Source organism: Bison bison, unplaced genomic scaffold (assembly GCF_000754665.1).
Source record: "Bison bison bison isolate TAMUID 2011002044 unplaced genomic scaffold, Bison_UMD1.0 scf7180017864192, whole genome shotgun sequence".
Taxonomy (NCBI): Eukaryota; Metazoa; Chordata; class Mammalia; order Artiodactyla; family Bovidae; genus Bison; species Bison bison.
Window position 1 is genome coordinate 360,235 of NW_011494764.1, and position 12,661 is coordinate 372,895.

Genomic DNA, 12,661 nt, shown 5'->3' on the forward strand with positions numbered 1-12,661 from the left:
GGGCCATGGAGCAGCTGCTCCATGGCCCATGCCTTCATGGGCAGATGGAGCCATGAGGCCAGAGAGGGTGGGACCTGCCGGTGTCCCGAGCGACCCTGGCATGGGCTGGGGGCTGTGGCCTTCATCTGCACTGTTTGCGTTTGCCTTTGGCCCTGAGCCACTCTTACTCAGCCCTGCCTGGGGGTATGCTTTGGTCCCCGGCCCCTTCTCCACCCCCACAGGGCTCCTCTTTCTGCCATGGCCCTCGGGGGTGATGTGCGCCCCAGCATCCTCACCCTGAGCGCTGCTCCTGGACCAGGGGCAATTAGGAGCGCCAGGCCTCAGGGCTGGCCGCAGATTAGCTGGATTTATCAAGCTCCCCATGCCACCCCACGGCTGCCCTCCACTGCCTACCTCTGGTTCGCTTCTCCATCTTCTCCTTCCCAGTGGCCGTCGGAGACAAAACATGACAGCAAGGAGAGGGCAGTGTGGTCACAGCCTCAGGAGGTCACAAGGCGGTAACAGCGTACAATTTTCATGGTTCCAGGGTGGCTTTGTCCGACTGTTCTTCATTACTGCATGCGGCGAGATCAGTTTTATTAAGATTGTGAGGCTCGGAGGAGCGACACTGTTCAGGACTGACTAGAAAAATATAATTTTTTTTTTCCTTTTTGGTGGGGGTGTTTGCTTCTCTCCCCTCCTCCTGCTTTCCCTCCCTCCCATCCATCATCTTTTCTTTCCGCTCCTTCGTTACCCATCGTAGCTGGGAGCCAGGCGCGGAGAAAGCTGCCATCTCTCTCTGCCTTTATGGCTTGAGCTAGGCACTTGGGAGGGGAGAATCATGCTTTTGTTCAGCAGGATGTGCCCACACATGGCAAGGTGCTCGTAACCCAATGTCAGCCTCAGCAGCATGAGCAACTTCGCTTTGTTCTTTGGTGCATCTACAGTGCCTGGAGCAGTGGCTAGCACATAGGAGGTGCTCAGAAGAATGTTCGTTGACTGACTGAGATGTGGAGAATTTGTGTCTGATAATGGCTCCAGTCTGGGGGGACCTTATTGCTCACCGCGGCTTGGGTGGCAGAGACCTGGGGCAAGGTCACCAGAATGACAGTCCTCAGAGGAAGCTTTTCCAATCAGAACTTCAGGGAGTGATATCTTCTTCATTTTTAGGCAAGGAAACCAAAGTCTAGAAGTATAAACAACCAGAGCCATGCAGGGAGGAACTTGAACCCAGCCCTAAATCTCCAAAGAAAGGGGCACTTTCATTATTGCACAGCTAAACTTCCTGTCTGGGTAAGGGGCCCCAGAGACTCTTGCTGGGTGTGTCCCACGGCAAAGACCCCCCCACCGCCCCCACCCAGGTTACCTCCAGCCCTCCAAGGCCTATTGTTTCATCCACACCTGATTTCTTAAAATTTGAAGTCAACATTCAAAAGTCCAGAAACGTCACAAAAAATACAGATTTCTTAATTGTTTTTCTTTTAAAAAAGAACAAATAATGTCTGTACTGAGCCTCACTTTTCTGTATGGTGATTTTGTAGATGATTTGAGCAGGGACCACCTCCTTGGGTGGGTGTATAGTCTCCCCGTAGACTCCCTCAGCCCATTCTACTCGTTTGTGTAAAGGTGGGGGCCTTGGAGTTGTGAGCTTAGGCCTACTCATAATCTGAGTGACAGAGTGAGCTGTCTGAGCCATCTGAGCCTTGGTTTTGCCCTCTATAAAAAAGGTCTAATGTTATATCTCCCTTATGGGGACATGGGTCAAGGGGTGAAGGATGCAAATTAATCGGAAGGCCTGGTCTGACAAAAGTGAGTGCTATTACATTTTGCCATCACACTTTGGCCTTGGCTTCTAGAATTCCTGTCCACTAGAGAGACGTTCTCTGGAAGGTTCTTGTCATTTTCCTGGTCAACTGCGGGCCTGTGGAGAGGGGGGCCCTGTACCCAATCTGGCATCATCAGCCAGGATGGACCATCTGGCTTGTGTGGTGCAGCCTCAGGTTCAGTGTCTCACTGACCGTGGCTTTGAAAGCCCATCCGCAGAGCCATCAACACTGAGAAGGGAGTGATAGGCACTCCCCCTGAACCCCTAAGACAGCCTGTGGAAGTTGCTTCCTTATTTAAGAAGTGGAACTTGGACAGCAAATTATGTGTTAAAATATTTGCCTACAGCTCTGCTGTCAAGGGGACCCTTTAGGCTGAGTGTTAAATGTTACCCTGCTGCCTGCACTGCAAATATTCTAAACCTGAAGATAAATAGTGGCTGCCTTGTGGAATTTGGGGCCAGCAGCGGATGCACAAGCAGAGTGTCTAATTGCGGTTGGCAGCCTCCTTGCCCGGCCCCGGCCCAGTTCCTCCATTTCTTCGTCCCACCCGCCCAGGCGTGCGTGAGAAAGTGTTCACGGAGACGTGTCCTTCTCTAAAAGCTGGGCCTGAGCGCCGAGCTGAGGTTCAGCCAGGGGTTTGACCTCTTGCCCAGGTTCCGAAAGTGCTTCCTCCCACGCTGGCCCTCAGGAAACATGCTGCCGGGGAAACTGTTTGTAGGAAACATAACGGGCTGTTAGGACGGAGCCTGTGTTTGCTATTAAAGGAAAATGTTGCTCCAGGATAAACACTTTGGAAGTGGTAGACACCTGCCTGGACTGTGAAGTCTGTCTGGAGGCTCCTGAACGGCGTACAGGGGGAGAGCGCAGGACAAGCGGGCGTGTGAATTGTAAACACGTACACATTGCCTGCCCCTGGGGCAGACCCTCGGCAGAGGTCACGCTGTTTCCTGGAGGAGGTGGGCTTGTCATTTACTCAGGGTCACACAGCGTGGAGTGGGGGAGCCTGGACTCAAGGCCAGGACTTTCCTCTCCCGGTGCAGTGGATTCTTTTGGACATTTTTGTGTCTTCCATGGGGCATGTACCCTGACATTCTCCACCCTCAGGAGCCTGTGAGGTCTCCTTCCAGAGTCTTGTGTGGCATGGTGTCTCCACCCTCCTGTCTTAACAGTGATGCTGCCTGTGTTTGAATGATGACAGCAAAATAAGACAGTAACTGTGGCTACTGTTTTCGCAAGCTTCCTTGTGAGCCGGGTGCCAGGCTTTGTATATACTATCTCGTTAAAACAGTAACGTTATTAAAATTTTTCTCAGAGGGCAAGTGACTTATCCAAGGTCTCCCAGCTATGAAGTGATGCCTGTGGATTTGAACCCAGAAATGCTGGCTCCAAAGTCTGGAATTCTTTCTGTTGTTTTTCTATCATCCCATCAGGCCCTGGAACATGACTCCAGCTCTCTGCTGCTCGTGTGTGTCGTTGCTTCATAACCATCTTTCTGCAGGAACAGCATGGTTGCCTCTGCCCTGCTGATTCCTCTACACTTGCGCTCCTGGTGCTCCCTGTGCAGTTGGGTTTTCTCATCAAGCCCTGGACATGCCTAGAATTCACCGTCTGCTGATTTCCACAGAGATGGGTGGTGTGGTCTCCTGTCCAAGTCTGATTCGGGTAGGAGACGGGGAGGCTGGCCTCCAGGGATGACTCTCCGCCTCCCACTCTGATGGGGCACCATCCTGGCCCTCACACCCCTCTTTGCCCCTCCCTGGCACCCTTGTCTTGCAGTTTTGCCCACATCTTCCTCTGCCCATCTGCTCCTGCTCCAGCCTCCCCTGAGCTCCTCAGAACCCTGCAGGGCTCTTGGCTTACCTGTGTCTGTGTGTAGCTGTAGGCGCAAGTCTTCTCAAATCAATGGCCGTTCGTTCATCTCCATCTTGTGAAGCAGGAGAGGACCGTGTCCATCACGATCAGGCTTATTGACACGTAGGGACTCAGCCTTGGATGGGACAAGTGACAGAGTCAGAGTCACTCATGGGCTGAAGTGGGTGGTCCTAGAGTCAAGACCGGGGTGCTGAGTGACCCCAGCCCAGGCTGCAGCTCTTAACCACCTATACCTCCCCTCAGGCATTCCATTTCTTCACTGGGCACTCTTTCACCCACCCCATGTTGATTAACTATCTTTTCTGTGCCAGGCATTATATGGCTTTCAGGCCACTGAGATGAAAGAGACTGTATGTTGTTGCAAATACATGTTTGTTATGCCTGACCCACAGTAGCTGCCTAATCAACGTGTCTCAGGTGGATGAAGGAGAGCAGAGATGAACGGGTGCGATTCCCTTGTTTTCTGTATCCTGGGCATGTGGGGGCTGCTCCTGGCCTTCCGCCTCCATTGGGTGGGTCCTCGGCCCTGGGACCCCTGAGGCGGGACCCTCAGTGGCCCCTGGTTGGCTTTCAGGGTGCCCAGGACCCTTGATGGCGGGTTGTTCCCCGCAGTCGGTCCCAGGAAGGAGAAGAGGCAGCGTTGTTGCTGAGGTTCTTTCTGACTCTCATGCTGGCGGGGACTGGGGCCAGAGGGAAGAGACCCTCATGGGTGTTCTCAGGCTGAGCCTCTCTCGGCTGGCCCTGGGGAGCGCTGAGGCCCTGACAGTCCTGACTCATGAGCTCAAGAAGCCTGGCTGAGAAGGTAGGAAAAGTCCTGTTCCCAGACCTGGCAGCCTGTGGGCAGCCTGGCCCCCCGGGGCCTCTCCCCTTTCCCTTTTTCTGGCAGGGGACTCAGCCAGCTGTCCCCTGCTCAGCGCTTTCGCAGGCAGTCTCTTTTTTGCCCTCCCGTGTAGTGGTTAAGAGTCAAGATTATAGGCAGAAGACCTGAGTTCGAGTCCAGGCTCTGCCCTTCCCAGTGTACGTGATTGTGTGTGGTCCTGAGCCTTGGCTTCCCCCTCTGGAGAGGGGAGATATCAACTATATCTCCCCCATAGGCTTACTGTGATGATGGGATGGGAGGATGCGAAGGTAGAAGGTACCTGAGGTGACCACCATCACTCAGGGTGCCAGGGGAGGCAGCACCTGGCTTGGGTGGGGAAATGCACTATTCTCTCATCATAGGCAGCAAAGATGGAGTGTTTTGTTACTGCCGCTCTTTGCTCATAGAAGGTTCCCCAAGCCCATATCTTGGACTCAGGGACTGGTGTGGTGTAGAGGGATTAGCCTGTGTAGGTGTACCATCTTCCTCTTGCTTTGAAGAAGTTGGCAGAACAGATTGGTCCCATCATATGTTAGGTTGAACCATTTGAGATTGCCAATATTTGGCATTTTTGACCCACAAAGATGGCAACTTCATATGATTGAACTCAATACTTACCACACAATAAACAGCCCTGTAACCACTTCCTCTTCCCTTGCTTCTATCTGTATTGACATTCAGAGTCTTGTTTCTTTGAAATCCATTCATTCATTCACCATTTACTGAGTGCCTACTATGTGTCTGTACTAGGAGCTGGGGAGATAGTACCTAGCGAAACAGACAGAGCTCCTGCCCTCATGAGCTTATGGGGACGTGTTGCAGCTATCAATGGCTATGTCACAAGGTACCTCCAAACTCAATGACCTAAAGCAACAGTTATTACTGCACACAGTTCTGTGGGTGACTGGGCTTGGCTGGTGCTTTCACTTCGTACAGTTGTTATATGATTGTAGTCATGTGGCTCTTGGGGCTGCTGCCTTCTGAAGGCTTGTCTGGGCTAGGTGTCCAAGATGCTTCATTCCTGGGACTGGCAGTGGGTGCTGGCAGCCTGGAGCACCCACCCTTTCTTCATGAGGCTTTGGCTTCTCATAGTAGGTTAGCTGGGTTCTCAGGAGACCCAGGGGAGGCTGCATTCTAGTTTCTGTGGCATTCTAGCATTTGGAGGAGCCACTAAGGCCAGCTGGGCCAGAGGGGAATTGTGGAGGGGACGTCAATCCCGCTTCTTCTTTTTTAACTTTTATTTATTTATTTATTTTCGGCTGTGCTAAATGCTGCGTGGACTTTTCTCTAGTTGCGGCGAGTGGGGGCTAGTCTCTAGTTGAGGTGCATGGGCTTCTGGTTGCGGTGGCTTCTCTTGTTGCGGAACATGGGCTCTAGGGCACGTGGGCTTTGGTAGTCGTGACTCCTGGGCTCTAGAGTACAGGCTCAGTAGTTGCGGTGCACGGGCTTAGTTGCTCCGCGGCATGTGGGGTCTTCCCGAATCAGGGATTGAACCCGTGTCTCCTGCCTTGGCAGGTGGATTCTTGCCCACTGAGTCACCAGGGAAACCCTGGGTCCCTCTTTTTGATGGGAGAGGGCAAGGTCTTCCTCCGTAGTAGCACATGGGATGGGAGTCGTTGCTGCCGTCCAGGACAAGTGCAGCTGCCATGGGAGGCGGAGAGTGAAAAATCAGCCTGTGAGAGAAGTTGGAGCTAAGTGTGCTGACAGGGAAGGAAAGGGGACCTTGGGGAATGGATGATGGGGATCTGAGTGGCCTTGATACTCAGGCCCGTGGGGAGTGAGGTGGGTAAAGAGTTACAGCGGAGCAGGAGTGTGAAGCCCTTGGCTAAATACACTTGAAGTTAAGGGATGGAACAAAGCTATGTGGCTGTTGAAACCATTGGAAACAACCAGAACCTTTGCTGGGCCTTGGGGGCCGCGAACAGGACCCTGCAGGTGACTCTGGAGGGTAGGACGGTTCCTTGACACTGAGACTCACTTTTCCACTGAGGCTCTGCTGGGGGGAGACCATGTAGTGGAGTGGTTAAGAATCAGGCACAGCTGGAAAAGACTCTTGAGAGTCTCTTGGATAGCACGGAGATCAAGCCAACCCTGAATATTCACTGGAAGGACTGATGCTGAAGCTGAAACTCCAATAGTTTGGCGACCTGATGTGAAGAACTGACTTATTGGAAGGTCCATGGTGTCGCAAAGAGTTGAACGTGACATAGCGACTGAACAACAACAATAACAGCTGTCTTTGAAATCTGCCCCTGTGGCCTTGGTGAAGCATCATCATCTCCCAGAGTCCCAGTTTCGTCAGCTGGAAGATGGGGCTGTGATGGTGCCCAGTTCATAGGGCACCAGGTCGGCTGGTAATGCTCGCTGCTGTGGGTAGACCCCTGGGCAGAAAGATGGTGGTGTGTGCACAAGAAAACACCCCGCTTGTGAGCTAGCCGAGGTGCAGTGTGTGCCCGGCAGGTCGGGAACTCTGGCAATGGAGGGAAAGGCGGCCTGCATGGTGCCGATTCTGTTTTCTGTCCCAAGCTCATGGCCCTGGGAGAGGGCCCTGTTGGAAATTGTGTAGTTTAGGCCTTCCTTGGCTGTCCCCTAGAGAACTTGGGTGAGGCTGCAGGGAAAGGCCCAGCGGCCCATTTTTGGGAAGTCCTTCTCAGCCCCGGGTGGGGATGGGCAGAGAAATGAGCTGTACTGACCTTGCTTTGGGGGCCCTGGGGGTTGCAGGGACCTGGGGTCAACTGTAGTTTAGGCTCAAGGTTTCCACGATGGAAACCCGAGGCAGCCCTTGGGGTGGGGGCTTGGGAGGGCTGATGGTGGCTGCTGGGCCCTGCGTCCCCTGTGAGCTCTCAGTGAGGACCCTCGGGGGCCTCTGGCTGGATGAGGGAGGGACATGGGCCAGCAGGGCTGCCCCCGAGGAGCCAGGGCCGGGTCAGGGGAACAGGGCAGGTCCGCTCCTGATGGCCCCAGGGGCTCTCTGAGCAGCTGCTGAGGGTGGGCCTGGAAAGAAGAGACCCAGAGGGTGCCCCAGGGGCACTGGCAGCCTCAGCGCTCTCGTCTCCTGGCCTTGGGCGTCTGGGGTCCAGGCCTGGAGAAGGGCGCGTGACACCACGTCAGAACTTGTAGGTTCAGTCTCTTATGTGGCTCTGGGTGGCCTCTCAGAGCCTCAGTTTTCTGAGGAAAGCTGGAAAAATAACACCATTTTTCCCGATTGTGAGGCTCAGAGGCTGGGTCACACGAGATTGCCTTACAGAGTAAACCTTCGAGCAGGATGGAGGGCTTCCTGCTCTCAAGGTCTTGATTCTGTTGACGCAGCAGAGGGGCCCCCGGGGACTGGGTCTCCAGGGAAGTCCTGCTTCTAACAGTTCTTCAGGCTGTGTATGAGGTCCCCATGTCGCTCACCTCCCGTCTCCTGTCCCTTCCCATGCAGCCACCTTGCCTTCCCATTTAGGACACAGCGGCGGGGAGGTGACAGTTCCTTAAAACAGATTTATACTCTGGGATGACTTTATGGGTTTTTGCCTTATAAAAACCCATGAGTTGACATTCTGATTTATCTGCTCCTGAGTCAACAGGATGTACCAGATTTAAAGAGATCAAATGCATTGTAATGTTTGTGGTTCCAGTTGTGGATTAGATGAGCTATTATGGAAAGTGCTGCCAAGTAAATATGGCAAAAAAAATATAACAAGGGGATAATTTAAATATGTCTATTAAACTGTGTGTTAAGTAAAGTAACACCGGCATGCTGCTGAATGTAACTTATTATCTGGAGACTTGGTGTAGTAGATAAAGTGGGAATTATGGTTCTTTTTTTCCCCCTTCAGAACATTTTTTTCTGTTAAAGGAAGAGACTGTAAACTAGGAATTTCAGAGATGGGCGCTTGACTGTGTAACCATGGCTGTGTGATGACTTATAATATTGAAGGCTCCAAATGATATTTCTCATTTCTTTGCTTTCTATTTCTTGCCGTCGCCGCAGCAGCAGATCAGATTTCCTGAGATAAATATGCTGCCTGGCTTTTAATGGGATTTCTGTATTGCCGGGAGTTGGCGTGTTCTGATAATAAAAGAACCTAAAAATTGTACATCCCTTAATTGGTAAGAAGAGAGATGTTTTGATGGGCCACAAATGGAAACATTGATTTTTACTGCCTCCGCGCAGCTCCAAGCGGCGTGTCACGCCACGTTCCCCGCCACGGAAGGCGGCAGCTGGCTCTCCAATGAGCTGATTTGTGTTTGTAGGTTCTCGATGTCGGGTGCTTGGAAGTGCGCGTTCTGTGTGGACAGGAGAAACGGAGCCCTTATAACATTATCTATTTCTAAATTGAAATATTTGTAGGACTGTGGCTTCCACCTCAAATCGAATGCATTTTTTGCTTTGTTCCTCTTTCTTCCTTTGGCGACCAATCCTTGGGGGTTTAAAGGCTGTGTGCCGAAGGCTTTTCTGTAACTGTGATGTTATGGGCAATATACACACACACTCATGCACACACACATACATGCACATACACATACACACACCTCTGCATATGAGTATATGTTTGCATCAATATCTTTACATGTAGTAGAGATTTCTCTCTCTAGTTTAAATAAGCTCTAGTTTCTGCACAGGTTGATCTGTTTCCCAGAACAGACTGTGGGAAGAGATGACAGGCACTTGGATTTTTGGTTCCAAGTCTCTGTATTTTAATGGGCAATTTTAATCCACTGACATTTATTGGGATGACTGATATATTTCGTATGTAATATTTGCCCTGGATTTTTTTGCACTTCAGTTTACAAGTTCTTGTTGGGCCCTGTTTATCTCAGATCGAGTCTGCTCTGTGGGGAAGTGCATGGGGCAGGAGTCAGGATGTCAAGGTCAACATCTGTCGGGGGCTAGGGATGTTACAGCCCCCTGGCTGGAGGCCAGGTGTCTTACCTGTGAAAGGGGAATAACAAAGCTGTCCCTCTCTGCAGGGAGGGGTGGTGGCAGAGTGGAGCCAGGTGATCACTTGAGCCCTCTTTAGCTCTGGGATGTGTAAGACTGAAATGGGGCTACATGTGTGTATTTGTTACTTTGAAAATGCACAGAATGCTATGCAAAGCCAAAGCATTGTTATCATGATCATTAATCATGAGTTCAGTTTTCTGTACAGTTTATCTACTGGTTTGCATGGTGCTAAGCATAGAATCGGAGAAGGCAATGGCAAGCCACTCCAGTACTCTTGCCTAGAAAATCCCATGGATGGAGGAGCCTGGTGGGCTGCCGTCTATGGGGTCACACAGAGTCGGACATGACTGAAGTGACTTAGCAGTAGCAGCAGCAGTAGGAAGCATAGAATTGGTATTTTATTTTAAAGACGTTGGTCAAATGATTCCAAGGCTGGTTCTCACTCTCTAGGCTGATACTGGGGTGCAAGTGAGGGCTCAGGTGCCTTTTAAGCAGCAATTTGACTGTCCTTGGTCCTGCAAACACATGCACTTCTTTGATTCCAGAATCAGGACATCTTTACAAAGAACTGAGCCAGCCTCTCACCACATTGACAGGCATGTTGTGTGGAGGGTTAGTCTGGCTAAGAGATCTCTCAGCTCTAAACCACAGGGCTTTCGGGGAAACTTAAAGCTTGTACATTAGGAACAGCTGATCAAAACACTGGAGAGGTGTGTGAGAGAATTGAGTTTTTAGGAGACAAAATGCTAAGGCATTTTCACCTCCCTGATGGGTCACGACCCCCAGTATCCACGCACAGAGGGAAGATGACAGGAAATCCCTCTGGAAGATTTGCACCGAGAATTAAATAAGCTAGCTGAGAATTATGGCACCACATGCTACAAAAACCCATATATTAATATACTGAGAGGTGTCAAGGATAATGGACCCTGGGAGGTAGAGTAATTAAATGTATCTTCATAAATGCGGGGCGATTTCTTTTACAATGCTTTCCCCAGACCCCGTCAGCTGACATGGACTGTATTCTTCCTGTTGGCAGGAGGCCTAGAAGGAGAGCCGGAGTGTGATCGAAAAACCAGCCGTGTGCTGGAAGACAGGAACAGCGTGACAAGTCAAGAGGAGAGGAATGAGGACGATGAAGACGTGGAGGATGAGTCAATTTACACCTGCGATCACTGTCAGCAGGACTTTGAGTCTCTGGCAGAGCTGACGGACCATCGGGCCCACCGCTGTCCTGGAGGTAATGTTAAATAGCACTGGGATTCTGACAGGTGGTTATACGGGTAATTGGACATAGCAACAGCTTGAAGCCTCAAGTGAGATTAAAGAATTAATAATGTAATTTTACAATTAATGTCATTTTATTGTGGTGTCTTGGGTACCCTCTTCAATAAAATTAAAAATAAAAGCAACAGCTTTGCGGCAAGCAGAAGTTAGGTGGAGGTACCCTGTCCTTGCTCCCCGAAACTGCCGTCTGTGGCCCGTGACCCATAAGTGGGTGGGTCTGCACCCTGGATTTCTGGAAGGCCTTTTGGAAACCCAGCAATTAAGAGGTTATTAGTGCAAAGTTAAGCAGCTTAAGTGTGGAAAGCTGCGTGAAGGAGTGAACTCTGAGGCAGGGCTAACGATGGGATGAGGAGAATTTCAGAAGCCAAGAAGTACGCCTGCAGAAAGGGACCCAGTTCTGCCTCTGCACTTGGCCTCTGCTTCCCTGGGTAGGAGAAGGGTGGCTGGGAGCAGTTTTTGCTAGGCCTGACAATGGCCCTGTGTTCTGTTACCAGCTGCCTCACAGAAGGTGGACAAGGCCACAGTTTCTAGGAGCGATTTAAGACTTCACGAGTCAAGTGTGTCCGTGTGTCTGGGATATATGGGGTGTGAGGGGTAGGGGAATGGGGACATGTGTATTCCCTGGAGTGTGGCAGCCATGCTATCCCATTAGGGTTGACATCGTTCCAGACTTTGAGCAAGGAGGTCAGAGCATCCGTATTCCTTACATAGCTATCCTGAGACACTTCCTTGATTGTGACTGTTGATGTAGCCCCTTGGGTGCCGGTTGGTGGAAATAGGACCTAAATCTCCAACCAATACTCAAAGGAGGCCCTGACATCTGTTTGGGGAGGGAAATTTGCTGGTAGGAGATAGGCTGGGACTCAAAGTCTTATTTCCTCTACCTGTGAGGCTGTCTTGGAAGTTTGATAGCCAAGTGTTTGGGGAACTTTGCTATGACTTTTCCTCTAGTGACATCTGTACCCACACAGCCCTGGATGAGCCAAGTCCTCATTCTCAACCTCTAAAGGGAATCGATATCAAAAACAATGGACCCAGAAAGACTCAAAGTTTTGAACTGTTTGGGAATCAGCAAACCAAACCCCAGTCATTTTGGAATTTGTTAATATTCCCGTCATTGGCAGAGGAGATGGCCAACTTAGATGCTCAGAAGGGATTTATGCGGTTGGCTTTTCCAGTCGTCTTATTTCCTGGGGGGAAATATTGAGGGAGACAGAAAGGTGACCCGGTGTGAACCCGGGTCACATAGCAGTTTGGTGATGGAATCAGGACCTCCTCAGCCTTGTGGGCTACAGACTCTCATTCTCCTTGAGAAAACAGTCGATGCTGGTGTAGTTCTTGATTAGCTACAAACTGAAGTGAAATCTTAACTATAAGAGAGTGAACTATTGGTGCATATTTTAAAAACAGTCAATCGATCTTCTACTTAAAAGCTGTTCTCTTTATGTCCTATCACACTGCTCCTGTGCTGTTGTTAAAGCAGGGCTTCTCAGTTCCACTGTGGAGTGATGCTTTGATGGGTGTCTGTAGCTCTTGGAATGAGGTGCCATTCCTGGCACTACAGCTCTTCAGCATCAAGGAGATTCTTTCGTCTGTTACCACCCTTTTGAGAATGGTGGTGCTTCTAGGTGGAGAAGGGAGATTGGGAGGCTTTGGGGCTATACGTGGTAGTCTGTATTGGAAATTTTAAATGGTAGCTATCTGTCCTTTGGTCCTGGGCAGGACTGTCTTCCCAGTGGCAGCCTCTTTTCTTCACAGCCTCAGACTTTGGCTGAAATCACGGCAGCCCCATTTGCAGGGTCTCCAGCCATCTTTATCGATGCATCTTTATCCACCAGCTCCTCTGCCTGCTTCCTGGCAGGACCCCACTAACGACCTCCACTGGGACATGGGAACCAGGAATACCCC

The 12,661-nt window shown here is 50.8% G+C and overlaps 1 protein-coding gene across 1 annotated transcript in view; it reads left to right on the forward strand.

Moving 5' to 3' along the window:
* ZNF423 (zinc finger protein 423) overlaps positions 1 to 12,661 on the forward strand; it is a 337,684-nt gene that overhangs the window by 86,375 nt on the left and 238,648 nt on the right. Inside the window, exon 5 of the mRNA XM_010843978.1 lies at positions 10,506 to 10,706. Coding sequence (XP_010842280.1) covers positions 10,506 to 10,706 — 201 coding nt within the window. The remainder of the gene's footprint in view (positions 1 to 10,505; positions 10,707 to 12,661) is intronic.